At 43.0% G+C, this 14,827-nt stretch overlaps 1 protein-coding gene across 1 annotated transcript in view; it reads right to left on the bottom strand.

The window, feature by feature from the left end:
* Window positions 1–11,436: 11,436 nt before the first annotated feature.
* Window positions 11,437–14,827, bottom strand: part of PPP5C (protein phosphatase 5 catalytic subunit) — a 130,671-nt gene continuing 127,280 nt past the window's right edge. Inside the window, exons 10-13 of the mRNA XM_053688813.1 lie at window positions 12,734–12,774; window positions 12,473–12,651; window positions 12,304–12,385; window positions 11,437–12,174 (exon numbers count right to left, since the gene is read on the bottom strand). Coding sequence (XP_053544788.1) covers window positions 12,112–12,174; window positions 12,304–12,385; window positions 12,473–12,651; window positions 12,734–12,774 — 365 coding nt within the window. The 3' untranslated portion in view covers window positions 11,437–12,111. The remainder of the gene's footprint in view (window positions 12,175–12,303; window positions 12,386–12,472; window positions 12,652–12,733; window positions 12,775–14,827) is intronic.

Raw genomic sequence — 14,827 nt, forward strand, 5'->3', positions numbered from 1 at the left:
GCACCGCTCCCGGATCCCTGGACCTGGATCCGTAACAAGGAAGCTTGGCGTTCTGGCGAGACGCCATGAGATCCAGATCTGGTTTGCCCCAACGATGAATCAGTTGGGCAAAGACCTCCGGATGAAGTTCCCACTCCCCCGGATGAAAGGTCTGGCGACTTAGAAAATCCGCCTCCCAGTTCTCCACGCCTGGGATGTGGATCGCTGACAGGTGGCAAGAGTGAGACTCTGCCCAGCAAATTATCTTTGAGACTTCCAACATCGCTAGGGAACTCCTGGTTCCTCCTTGATGGTTGATGTAAGCCACAGTCGTGATGTTGTCCGACTGAAACTTGATGAACCTCAGAGTTGCTAACTGAGGCCAAGCCAGAAGAGCATTGAAAATTGCTCTTAATTCCAAAATGTTTATTGGAAGGAGACTCTCCTCCTGAGTCCATGATCCCTGAGCCTTCAGGGAATTCCAGACTGCGCCCCAACCTAGAAGGCTGGCGTCTGTTGTTACAATCGTCCAATTTGGCCTGCGGAAGGGCATCCCCTTGGACAGATGTGGCCGAGAAAACCACCATAGAAGAGAATCTCTGGTCTCTTGATCCAGATTTAGCAGAGGGGACAAATCTGAGTAATCCCCATTCCACTGACTTAGCATGCACAATTGCAGCGGTCTGAGATGCAGGCGCGCAAATGGTACTATGTCCATTGCCGCTACCATTAAGCCGATTACCTCCATGCACTGAGCCACTGACGGGTGTTGAATGGAATGAAGGACACGGCAAGCATTTAGAAGTTTTGATAACCTGGCCTCCGTCAGGTAAATCTTCATTTCTACAGAATCTATAAGAGTCCCTAGAAAGGGAACTCTTGTGAGTGGTAATAGAGAACTCTTTTCTACGTTCACCTTCCACCCATGCGACCTTAGAAATGCCAGAACTATCTCTGTATGAGACTTGGCAGTTTGGCAACTTGACGCTTGTATCAGAATGTCGTCTAGGTACGGAGCTACCGCTATGCCTCGCGGTCTTAGTACCGCCAGAAGAGAGCCCAGAACCTTTGTAAAGATTCTTGGAGCCGTAGCTAACCCGAAGGGAAGAGCTACAAACTGGTAATGCCTGTCTAGGAAGGCAAATCTTAGATACCGGTAATGATTCTTGTGAATCGGTATGTGAAGATAGGCATCCTTTAAATCCACTGTGGTCATGTACTGACCCTCTTGGATCATGGGAAGGATGGTTCGAATAGTTTCCATTTTGAACGATGGAACTCTTAGAAATTTGTTTAAGATCTTTAAGTCCAAGATTGGTCTGAAGGTTCCCTCTTTTTTTGGAACCACAAACAGATTTGAATAGAATCCTTGCCCTTGTTCCGACCGCGGAACTGGGTGGATCACCCCCATTAGTAAGAGGTCTTGTACACAGCGTAGAAACGCCTCTTTCTTTATTTGGTTTGCTGACAACCTTGAAAGATGAAATCTCCCTTGTGGAGGAGAAGCTTTGAAGTCCAGAAGATATCCCTGAGATATGACTTCCAATGCCCAGGGATCCTGGACATCTCTTGCCCAAGCCTGGGCAAAGAGAGAAAGTCTGCCCCTCACTAGATCCGTTTCCGGATAGGGGGCCCTCACTTCATGCTGTCTTAGGGGCAGCAGCAGGTTTTCTGGCCTGCTTGCCCTTGTTCCAGGACTGGTTAGCTTTCCAGCCCTGTCTGAAGCGAGCAACAGTTCCTTCCTGTCTTGGAGCAGAGGAAGTTGATGCTGCTCCTGCCTTGAAGTTACGAAAGGCACGAAAATTAGACTGTTTAGCCTTTGGTTTGGCCCTGTCTTGAGGCAGAGCATGGCCCTTACCTCCAGTAATATCAGCGATAATTTCTTTCAAGCCGGGCCCGAATAAGGTCTGCCCTTTGAAAGGAATATTAAGCAGTTTAGATTTAGAAGTCACATCAGCTGACCAGGATCTAAGCCACAGCGCTCTGCGCGCTTGAATGGCGAATCCGGAATTCTTAGCCGTAAGTTTGGTTAAGTGTACTACGGCGTCAGAAATAAATGAATTAGCTAGCTTAAGGGCTTTAAGCTTGTTCATAATGTCATCCAATGGAGCCGTGCTAAGGGTCTCTTCCAGAGACTCAAACCAGAATGCCGCCGCAGCAGTGACAGGCGCGATGCATGCAAGGGGTTGCAATATAAAACCTTGTTGAACAAACATTTTCTTAAGGTAACCCTCTAACTTTTTATCCATTGGATCTGAAAAAGCACAGCTATCCTCTACCGGGATAGTGGTGCGCTTAGCCAGAGTAGAAACTGCTCCCTCCACCTTAGGGACCGTCTGCCATAGGTCCCGTGTGGTGGCGTCTATTGGAAACATTTTTCTAAATACAGGAGGGGGTGAAAAGGGCACACCGGGTCTATCCCACTCCTTGTTAATAATTTCTGTAAGCCTTTTAGGTATAGGAAATACGTCAGTACACACCGGTACCGCAAAATATTTATCCAGCCTACATACTTTCTCTGGAATTGCAATCGTGTTACAATCATTCAGAGCTGCTAATACCTCCCCTAGTAATACGCGGAGGTTCTCAAGCTTAAATTTAAAATTTGAAATATCTGAATCCAGTTTATTTGGATCAGACCCGTCACCCACAGAATGAAGCTCTCCGTCCTCATGTTCTGCAAATTGTGACGCAGTATCAGACATGGCTCTACTATTATCAGCGCGCTCTGTTCTTACCCCAGAGTAATGGCGTTTACCTCTTAATTCTGGCAATTTAGATAGTACTTCAGTCATAACATTAGCCATGTCTTGCAAAGTGATTTGTATGGGCCGCCCTGATGTACTTGGCGCCACAATATCACGCACCTCCTGAGCGGGAGGCGAAGGTACTGACACGTGAGGAGAGTTAGTCGGCATAACTTCCCCCTCGTTGTCTGGTGATATTTTCTTAACATATAAAGTTTGACTTTTATTCAAAGTGACATCTATACATTGAGTGTACAAATTTCTATTGGGCTCCACATTGGCCTTTAAACATAGTGAACAAAGAGATTCATCTGAGTCAGACATGTTTAAACAGACTAGCAATAACACTAGCAAGCTTGGAAAAAAAACTTTTAAATAAATTTACAAGCTATATAAAAAACGCTACTGCGCCTTTAAGAAACATAAAAATGTGACACAGTTGAGTTAACAATGAACCAAATTAGTTAAAGCAACCAAATTTTTACAGAAAATGTATAAAGTTAGCAGAGGATTGCACCCACCAGCAAAAGGATGATTAACCCCTTAATACCCAAACGGTTAACAGTTGTAATAATAAACGTTTTTAACACAGTCAAACACACTGTCACAGGTCTGCTGTGACTGATTACCTCCCTCAAAACTAGTTTTGGAGACCCCTGGGCTCTGTAGAGACGTCCTGGATCATGGAGGAAGAAATAGGAAGACTGTGACTGAATTTTAACTGCGCAATAAAGCGCTAAAATAGGCCCCTCCCACTCATATTACAACAGTGGGGAAGCTCAGTAAACTGTTTTTATGCAGAAAAAACGACAGCCATGTGGTAAAAAATCATGCCCATAAAGTTTTATCACCAAGTACCTCAGGAAAAACGATTAACATGCCAGTAAACGTTTTATAATTGAAACATATGAAGTGTTATTAATAAGCCTGCTGCCAGTCGTTTTCACTGCAGTGAAGGCTCAAATATTACTCTAAAATTGACAGTTTTTTCTAAGTGAAATTCCATTCCCCAGAAAATACCTCAGAGTATGCATACATACTTATCAGCCTGATACCAGTCGATTCCATTCCATTAGAAAATCATTTACTGCACATACCTCCTTGCAGGTGGGCCCTGCATGCTATCCCCTGTTCTGAAGTTACCTCACTCCTCAGAATGGTCGAGAACAGCAAGTGGATCTTAGTTACGACCGCTAAGATCATAGAAAACTCAGGCAGATTCTTCTTCTAATGCTGCCTGAGAACAAACAACACACTCCGGTGTCGTTTAAAATAACAAACTTTTGATTGAAGAAATAAAAACTAAGTTTAAAAACACCACAGTCCTCTCACACGTCCTATCTTTAGTTAGGTGCAAGAGAATGACTGGGAATGAGGTAGAGGGGAGGAGCTATGTAGCAGCTCTGCTTGGGTGATCCTCTTGCACTTCCTGTTAGGGAGGAGTTATAATCCCATAAGTAATGGATGACCCGTGGACTGACTACACTTAACAAGAGAAAGTATATTAATATAACTGAGATAAGGAGCAGTCTGCAGAGGGATAGATACAGGGTAATCACAGAGGTAAAAGGTATATTAATATAACTGAGATAAGGGGGGCAGTCTGCAGAGGCTTAGATACAAGGTAATCACAGAGGTAAAAAGTATATTAATATAACTGAGATAAGGGGCAGTCTGCAAAGGCTTAGATACAAGGTAATCACAGAGGTAAAAAGTATATTAATATAACTGAGATAAGTAGCAGTCTGCAGAGGCTTATATACAGGGTAATCACAGAGGTAAAAAGTATATTAATATAACTGAGATAAGGAGCAGTCTGCAGAGGCTTAGATACAAGGTAATCACAGAGGTAAAAAGTATATTAATATAACTGAGATAAGGAGCAGTCTGCAGAGGCTTAGATACAAGGTAATCACAGAGGTAAAACGTATATTAATATAACTGAGATAAGGGGGCAGTCTGCAGAGGGTTAGATACAGGGTAATAACAGAGGTAAAAAGTATATTAATATAACAGATAAGGAGCAGACTGCAGAGGGTTAGATACAAGGTAATCACAGAGGTAAACAGTATATTAATATAACTGAGATAAGGGGCAGTCTGCAGAGGCTTAGATACAGAGGTGAAATATAAGGGTAAACAGAATATAGACAAATACATCTCAGGATGCAGATGTCTGGTCTTCAGGAAGAACAAGATTTCTAGTTCACCTCAGACACATATTGGGCTACGTCTCTTGCGACATTTACATAAACCGTTTGTGTCATTATTTTACTGGAGAGCGCCTGAATAAAATAGTACAGAAAACGAGAGGCTTAAGTTATGTGCCCAGGCTGCCAAATTATCTGTGTTTATTCTACAGAAGAGCTTGTAAGGAGATTTAATTACCTTGTATAAATATTGTACTAAAGGGAACTTTTTAATCCAATAAATTACAATTAAAGAAACATGGACTTCAAAATGAAACTCATGATTCTGTGTGCGATTTAAAAACCTTTACAGTATACTTGTGTAAGCTATTTTTCTTGCATCAAAAATCATTTCCATGAGAACATATTGAGGTATGCTCAGGAGTGTGCACGTGACTTATGCACTTTACGGCTGCAGTGTTTGCAACTATGTTATAAATTATACTCTAGAGCACAAGGCGCGCATGCTCCTGAGAATACGTTATTTCAGAAATCATGATACATTTTTATTTATTTTTTTGCCCAGTAGGAGACCACTAGTAAATATAAAAGTTATGGTAAACTCCCCTTTGTAAAATCAGAGTTAGTGATAATTTAGATGGAGCTTAATTCCTCAGCTGTAATTAAGTTGCGCTTTAACTTACTTTATATTATAGATATGAAATTCAAATACGCTGCGCTCCGCCGCCGACTTCAGAAGTACATTTTTCTGTGATCTAAGTTTGAATTGCTGTCCAATCAGCCCTCTCCCCATATGGTACTTTTGGTGTAGCTAGAGCTCTGATTGGAGAACAATTCAAACGGTTAGATCACAGAAAAACTAACTCCAGAAGTGGGCGGCGGAGCGCAGGGTATTTCCTATCGATATATAAAAACTAACTCCAGAAGTGGGCGGCGGAGCGCAGGGTATTTCCTATCTATATATAAAAACTAACTCCAGAAGTGGGCGGCGGAGCGCAGGGTATTTCCTATCGATATATAAAAACTAACTCCAGAAGTGGGCGGCGGAGCGCAGGGTATTTCCTATCGATATATAAAAACTAACTCCAGAAGTGGGCGGCGGAGCGTAGGGTATTTCCTATCGATATATAAAAACTAACTCCAGAAGTGGGCGGCGGAGCGCAGGGTATTTCCTATCTATATATAAAAAGTAACTTCAGAAGTGGGCGGCGGAGCGCAGGGTATTTCCTATCTATATATAAAAAGTAACTTCAGAAGTGGGCGGCGGAGCGCAGGGTATTTCCTATCTATATATAAAAACTAACTTCAGAAGTGGGCGGCGGAGCGCAGGGTATTTCCTATCTATATATAAAAACTAACTACAGAAGTGGGCGGCGGAGCGCAGGGTATTTCCTATCTATATATAAAAACTAACTTCAGAAGTGGGCGGCGGAGCGCAGGGTATTTCCTATCTATATATAAAAACTAACTTCAGAAGTGGGCGGCGGAGCGCAGGGTATTTCCTATCTATATATAAAAACTAACTCCAGAAGTGGGCGGCGGAGCGCAGGGTATTTCCTATCTATATATAAAAACTAACTTCAGAAGTGGGCAGCGGAGCGCAGGGTATTTCCTATCTATATATAAAAACTAACTTCAGAAGTGGGCGGCGGAGCGCAGGGTATTTCATATCTATATATAAAAACTAACTTCAGATGTGGGCGTCAGAGCGCAGGGTATTTCCTATCGATATATAAAAACTAACTCCAGAAGTGGGCGGCGGAGCGCAGGGTATTTCCTATCGATATATAAAAACTAACTCCAGAAGTGGGCGGCGGAGCGCAGGGTATTTCCTATCGATATATAAAAACTAACTCCAGAAGTGGGCGGCGGAGCGTAGGGTATTTCCTATCGATATATAAAAAGTAACTTCAGAAGTGGGCGGCGGAGCGCAGGGTATTTCCTATCTATATATAAAAACTAACTTCAGAAGTGGGCGGCGGAGCGCAGGGTATTTCATATCTATATATAAAAACTAACTTCAGAAGTGGGCGTCAGAGCGCAGGGTATTTCCTATCTATATATAAAAAGTAACTTCAGAAGCGGGCGGCGGAGCGCAGGGTATTTCATATCTATATATAAAAAGTAACTTCAGAAGTGGCCGGCGGAGCGCAGGGTATTTCATATCTATATATAAAAAGTAACTTCAGAAGCGGGCGACGGAGCGCAGGGTATTTCCTATCTATATATAAAAACTAACTTCAGAAGTGGCCGGCGGAGCGCAGGGTATTTCATATCTATATATAAAAACTAACTTCAGAAGCGGGCGACGGAGCGCAGGGTATTTCCTATCTATATATAAAAACTAACTTCAGAAGTGGCCGGCGGAGCGCAGGGTATTTCATATCTATATATAAAAACTAACTTCAGAAGCGGGCGGCGGAGCGCAGGGTATTTCATATCTATATATAAAAAGTAACTTCAGAAGTGGGCGGCGGAGCGCAGGGTATTTCATATCTATATATAAAAAGTAACTTCAGAAGCGGGCGGCGGAGCGCAGGGTATTTCATATCTATATATAAAAAGTAACTTCAGAAGTGGGCGGCGGAGCGCAGGGTATTTCATATCTATATATAAAAAGTAACTTCATTACAACTGAGGAATATCACGAACATTCCGGATCTGATCTGATAGGGGACAGAACAGACAATTATAGAAAAGGTTTCCAATTTACTTCCATTATCAAATTAGCTTCTGTTATATTCTGTGCTGGAGAGATACCTAAAGCACTATATGACAGGAAATAGGACACGTGCACACTCCTGAGGTGACCTCCCTGCTTTTCAACAAAAGATACCAAAATAACAGAGAATGTGATTATAGAAGTAAATTAGAAAGTAATCATTGCTCTATCTGAATCATGCAAGAAACATTTTTTCCTTTCTACGGATCAGCTTTCAGAGGAGAAATAGCGAACGGCTAGGAATCAGCAGAGGCCATGAGATGTAACTGATCGCCTCAGTTTAGTAGCGAGATGCAGCTGGAGATTAGAATCAGCCACCCGTCTCTTCAGTTTAACGAGACAGCAGTGGAATGTCCTGCAGAGCTCGTAAACATCAGATGATAAAGACGAGATGCCTGTGGCACTGATTAAACGACCTGTTGGGGCTCAGACTCATCTGGGACTCATTAGCATTGAATTTGCGGTGACCGCGCTACTCCTATTACTACTGATCTTTATGATGTTCTGAGAGGGTTACAAAATGAGAGACATTATCCCTGAGCAACTGCCAGACGCTGTCATTAAAAAGAATCTCATTATCCGGTTTATTGCGTTTTTTCCAAACATACGTAAAAACACCTTCGGTCATGACCCACTGTCGGGAACATAATCTACCTTCCTATGTGAGGTCCTTTTATAAAGAACTCTTCTCTGTAACCTTGTATACCAGAGAATTTGGGTGACCACACCCAGTGCAACCCACCAACCACAGACTGGGGAGGTGTCCCGTACAAAGCTTTTAGTGGGCTTGAATGTGCAACCTTTCTTGTACAGTGGGAAGAAAGCCAAGCGCAATATCTTAATGATGTCCAGCCATGCACAGGAGTTACTGAAAGGTCACTGAATCTCTCCCTGCTGCTAAACAGGAAGTCATTTGCTTCATTACTGTATTGCAAAACGCGCTGGGGAAAACCTAGAGTTGTTTAGGTCTCTGTAAACTTCCATGATTCAGACGGCATGCAGCTTCAAACAGCTTTCTAATTTTTCATTCTCCTGAAATCCTTGAAGGCACCTCTGGACAGCAGTGTTTGCAACAATGTTTGTAAAAAGATTATACATTGTTGAGCATTACATGGCAGCAGAGTTTGCAAAAATATATAACGTTACAAGCATTGCGTAAACACTACCACTATACAGTGTTAAATAAAAATGCACACTTCTCGTGCTACCTACGTATGCTCTTAAACAGAGAATATCATGGGGGGAGAAACTCGACAAAATTCAGGAAGTTTTTAAACCTGCATGTTCTATTTGCTTCATGAATGTTTTATTTTGACTCTCATACCCTGTAATATAAAGTAATTGTTACTATGAATTCTCTTTACTCGGATGCCTTTTTAAAAAAAAAAAAAATATATATATTTTTCTGCAATTTGTATTTTTATTATTCTGACATCAGTGATGATATCTACATATCTGTTAACAGTTTGTAGAAGACCACCCTACTGAACACCCCCCTGGGATATAAGCATCGTATTTCAGACCCAGAGGGCTAAAGTTGCAAAATTCCAGACAAAGGGCTACAGATATTCTAGATCCACAGACAACCTATTCCACACCCAATGTCTTCAGGGACCCTAAGGGACTAAATTCTATTTTATTTCAAAGAGAGCGACAAGTGTCCTAACCTAGACCCAACCAAGGGCTACAGGCATCCTAATCAATGCCATCAAGGGTTACAAGTGTCCAAAACTTTTCACCCCCAAAGGGCTACAGGCACCCTGATCTATTCTTCTCCAAAGGGCTACAGTCTCCCTAATGTATTCACTCCTAAAAGGCTAACTTAATTTCACACAAGGGCTACAGGCGTCCTAACATTCTCCCACAAAGGCTGGTCTTCCTAATCTATTGTCCTCCAAAGGGATACTCTATTCTTTCCCAAGGGTCAAAGGCATATACTCCCCCAATGGATACAGACGTCCTAACATACACCCCCCCCAATAGATACAGACATCCAAACCTATTCTCCCCGAAAGACAACTGGGGTTCTAACCTATTCTCCCGCAAGGGCTAAAGATGTCCTAATCTATTCTCCCCAAAGGGTACAGTCTTCCTAATCTATTTTCCCCTAAAGGCTAGTCTCCCCCAAAGGGCTAATCTATTCTCCCCAAGGGCTACAGATATCCTAATCTATTTTTTGCCAAGGGCTAAAAACGTCCTAACATATACTCCCCCAAGGGATACGGACATCCTAACCTATTCTCCCCAAGGGCTAAAGATGTCCTAATCTATTCTTTCCCAAGGGCTACAGACATCCTAACCTATACTCCCTCAAGGGCTACAGACGCCCTAACCTATACTGCCCCTAGGGATACAGACGCCCTAAGTTATAGTCCCCCAAAGACTACAGACGTCCTAACCTATAGTCCCCCCAAAAGACTACAAACGTCCTAACCTATACTCCCCAAGGGCTACAGGCATCCTAATCTATTCTTCCCCAAGGTCTACAGGTGCCCTAATTCTATCTCAAGGGCTACAGGTGTTCTAATCTATTTCTCTAAGAAAACAAACATCCTATCCTAGCCCAGATTTGCTCATTATTGGTTTGGCAAGATCTATACATGGCTGCCATCTTTTATTCTTTGATATTGGATGTGACAGACCCCTCTGTCAACCTCCCTACGGATTATGGATTCAGGCATTATGTTAAGTCACCCTGTGCCCATTATAGGTACAGGGTGCAAATCCAACAGTACTGGAGGGGTTAACTTCAGATTTGAGTAACTGTATTGTCCAAGACAGTTGTTGTTAGCAGTTGTAGCACCAGTTTTAAGCAGTGGCTAGAAGCAAAATAAATAGCTGATTTAGACTTAAACTTGGACTGAATTATTTAGACGACATTTTTTTTAAGATGAGGATGTCTCTGCCTAACTAAAAGATATTGCGGATCCTACTGCCTCTCCGCTACATTGGATATGCAAGGCCTAAAGGAAACTGTGTGTAGCTTTTACCATAAAGATGTAAAGGTTACACACATTCTTTTTCTAAATAGTCATTATAGATCAGTAAATGTAGATGTGACATGCAAGACATTCAGTGAGGTAAGCTTCATTATCATAGAGAGGTCCCCCTACACAGATGCACCACATTGTAACAAAAAGGACCCACCTTGAAACCCTTTGCTGAGAGAGGACGTTAAACAAAACTACAGAAGCACCATCACTTTATTCAGGAAGAAACGTGCACTTCCTGGACAGTTTTCCCCTTCACTTGTTTAGCTTTTGTTGCTACAGTCTGAGTTCAGTTGGCCTTTAGGTACCTCCGTGCAATAAACCAACTTGTCTTAAGAAATCGGAATTAAGTAGGAAATGATAACGTCTCACACTTACAAACAATTTAGCAGAGAGTAATGGCTATACTTACATCTCATTATTGTGAAAGGGGTAAATAAGTTTTATTCATGCAAATAGTCTAGGTTTATAACCCCTACAGAACTTCTTGCATTTGCTGTGGTCAATACTAGGCATGGGCATGTCGTAGCTTCGTTAAGTGCTGAATGTGGAACTAGGCAGCAGGTTGTGGCTATTTTCAGATCTGGATTTATGCTTATGATAGATCACCACACTAAGATTTGTGCAAATCCATAGCTTGGTGTGGTGATCTTTCACAGGCATAAATCGGTTTCTGAAAATAGCCAAAGTCCACAAGCCGCCACCTAGTTCCGCGTTCGGCAGCTAATGAAGTTCCGCCCACGCCTTCCAATTAAGGACTAATATAAACTACTGCACTAATCGAGCAAAAAACGTGTAGCACTTAGCAGTGGGGCAGTGGTAGAATAATGAAAGTCAAAATAATGAAAGTATGTTACAAAGTTTATAATTTTATTTTGCATAATTAAAACATTTTAAGGAGAACTAAATTTTGAGTCTAATGTTGCATTAAACACAGAGAACAGCCCAGGAAGTGCATATCAATACATGCCCTGTAGGAACCTTCCCATATCTCTAGGTCAGGTAAAGGTCATACTATGGGTATTATGTTTGCCCATAAGTGGCTACTTGGATCTGTCAGTTTGGAATGTTCACTGCCCATTAACCCAAGAGGAGACAATTTACCCATACACGACACCATAATCATGTGATCTATTGACGTGCGTCGCCATCTGGTGGGTGTTGTGAATCTTTATTAGAAGCTTTAATTACAGACAGCGTAAGAGGGTAAATGTACACACAGGATGAAGGGTACACACTGGGCATACAGGAAGGAGGAGGGGATATGGTTCTTGTGCGTTCCTAGCTGCTTTACACCCCCATACACTGCTTTACACACGCGCACCACCCACTCGTGTCACACACACACACCTTACACCGCACCCCCACTCTCCCTCACTCAAGTCTCTGGGTCTATTACAGTATTAAAATATAATCCTCTCTTTCCTCTGTTACCCGTGTGGCTCTAGAAAGGAGCTGGGGCTAATAAATCAGGAAGCCCCCATGAGAGGCAACTGTTAGGCAGCAGCCTTGCCATCAGCATCTTCACATCATTCCCATCTGCAGCAGAGAATTGGCGTAGAGCATCGGCTTTACGTTGGGATGTGGCTATGGAGGAGACAAGAGGGATAGAAGGAGAGAGAAATGTTAGAGAAGGAAATTTTTGTTCCCAACATCTGCAAGTGAAAGCGAGAGCCGAGAGCCTACTGTGCACAATGACACCGGGAACAAACTCACCACTGCCTCAAACTGATGGAATAATGGTTTCAGGTCAGAGCCGCTGAGATGGATATATGCACCTTTATTGCCCATCTGATCACTGCAAAACAGACACAATAAAATCAGACAACAGTATGGGAAGGTGAATAAAGCAATGGTGGGGGCCTAATGTAAGCTGAGATCTCACCAGTAGTTCGGCGCAGAGAATACCGTAACGCAGAGCCCGTTATGAGCCACCTCATAGCCTTCTGGCTTCACTTCGTGACTGCGAATGATGTAATCAAGACCGTTCTCCTCCAGGAAGCGACGAGAAACATCTGGGCCAAACTGACAGCTCACACCTCGCTTACTTGTGGAGCGTCCATCCTGGGAGAGACATTCAGGGCTTACTAAATATGATTAGACAGGCCGGGGTAGTGCAGATGGGGAATATTGTGAGACACTTTACCTGTGGCTGAGGATCCGACCAGAGCAAGTCGCACATGGGACCTGAAGAGAAAATGGAAGAAACGGAGAGCGGCTTATACTAAAGCAGAGACATCGGCTATAAAATAAGGGGTGGTTAGAACATAAGCCATAGGCTTTAACCAACACCATCAAGTTTACAAATGCCCATGGCCAATATATGCTTGGTCTTCCTATCGGTTTTCATGTGACGTTCTCTAGTACGTTTATAGCTCTATTGTGGGAGAGGCACAAATTTATTATAAAGGCAGCAGATACAGAAGACGGAATTAGCCTAAAGTGCATACAACACCTTAATTACCCCAAAAACAGAATTTATATCTTACCTGATAAATTCCTTTCTCCTACGGTGTGTCCGGTCCACGGCTTCATCCTTACTTGTGGGAATATTCTCTTCCCTAACAGGAAATGGCAAAGAGGCACACAGCAAAAGCTGTCCATATAGCCCCTCCTCTGGCCCCGCCCCCCAGTCATTCGACCGACGGTCAGGAGAAAAAGGAGAAACTATAAGGTGCCGTGGTGACTGTAGTGTATAGAGATAAAAAAAATTTAAGCCTGACAAAAAGCCAGGGCGGGCCGTGGACCGGACACACCGTAGGAGAAAGGAATTTATCAGGTAAGATATAAATTCTGTTTTCTCCTACATAGGTGTGTCCGGTCCACGGCTTCATCCTTACTTGTGGGAACCAATACCAAAGCTTTAGGACATGGATGAAGGGAGGGAACAAGTCAGGCAACCTAAACGGAAGGCACCACGGCTTGCAAAACCTTTCTCCCAAAAACAGCCTCCGAAGAAGCAAAAGTATCGAATTTGTAAAATTTTGTAAAAAAGTGTGCAGTGAAGACCAAGTCGCTGCCTTACAGATCTGATCAACAGAAGCCTCGTTCTTGAAGGCCCATGTGGAAGCCACAGCCCTAGTAGAGTGAGCTGTGATTCGTTCAGGAGGCTGCCGGCCGGCAGTCTCATAAGTCAATCGGATGATGCTTTTCAGCCAAAAGGAAAGAGAGGTAGCAGTAGCTTTCTGCCCTCTCCTCTTACCAGAATAAACGACAAACAAGGATGATGTCTGTCTGAAATCCTTTGTTGCTTCTAAATAGAATTTTAAAGCACGGACCACATCTAGGTTGTGTAACAAACGTTCCTTCTTCGAAACTGGATTCGGACACAGAGAAGGAACAACTATTTCCTGGTTAATATTCCTGTTGGAAACCACTTTTGGAAGAAAACCAGGCTTGGTACGTAAAACTACCTTATCCGTATGAAACACCAGATAGGGTGGGGGAACACTGCAAAGCAGATAATTCAGAAACTCTTCTAGCAGAAGAAATAGCAACCAAAAACAGAACTTTCCAAGATAGTAACTTAATATCTATGGAATGCAAAGGTTCAAACGGAACCCCTTGAAGAACTGAAAGAACTAAGTTTAGACTCCATGGAGGAGTCATAGGTCTGTAGACAGGCTTGATTCTAACTAACGCCTGTACAAACGCTTGTACATCTGGCACGGCTGCCAGACGTTTGTGCAACAAGACAGACAGAGCAGATATCTGTCCTTTTAGAGAACTAGCTGACAAACCTTTATCCAAACCTTCTTGGAGAAAGGAGAGAATCCTAGGAATCCTAATTTTACTCCATGAGTAACCCTTGGTTTCGCACCAACAGATATATTTTTTCCATATCTTATGGTAAATTTTCCTAGTCACAGGTTTTCTGGCCTGAACCAGAGTATCTATAACAGACTCCTAAAACCCACGCTTAGATAGAATCAAGCGTTCAATTTCCAAGCAGTCAGTTGCAGAGAAACTAGATTTGGATGTTTGAATGGACCTTGTACTAGAAGATCCTGTCTCAAAGGTAGCTTCCATGGTGGAGCCGATGACATATTCACCAGGTCTGCATACCAAGTCCTGCGTGGCCATGCAGGAGCTATCAGAATCACCGAAGCCTTCTCCTGTTTGATCCTGGCTACTAGCCTGGGAAGGAGAGGGAACGGTGGAAACACATAAGCTAGATTGAACGACCAAGGCGCTACCAATGCATCCACTAGTGTCGCTTTGGGGTCCCTGGATCTGGACC

The sequence above is a fragment of the Bombina bombina genome, chromosome 7, assembly GCF_027579735.1.
Source record: "Bombina bombina isolate aBomBom1 chromosome 7, aBomBom1.pri, whole genome shotgun sequence".
Classification (NCBI taxonomy): domain Eukaryota; kingdom Metazoa; phylum Chordata; class Amphibia; order Anura; family Bombinatoridae; genus Bombina; species Bombina bombina.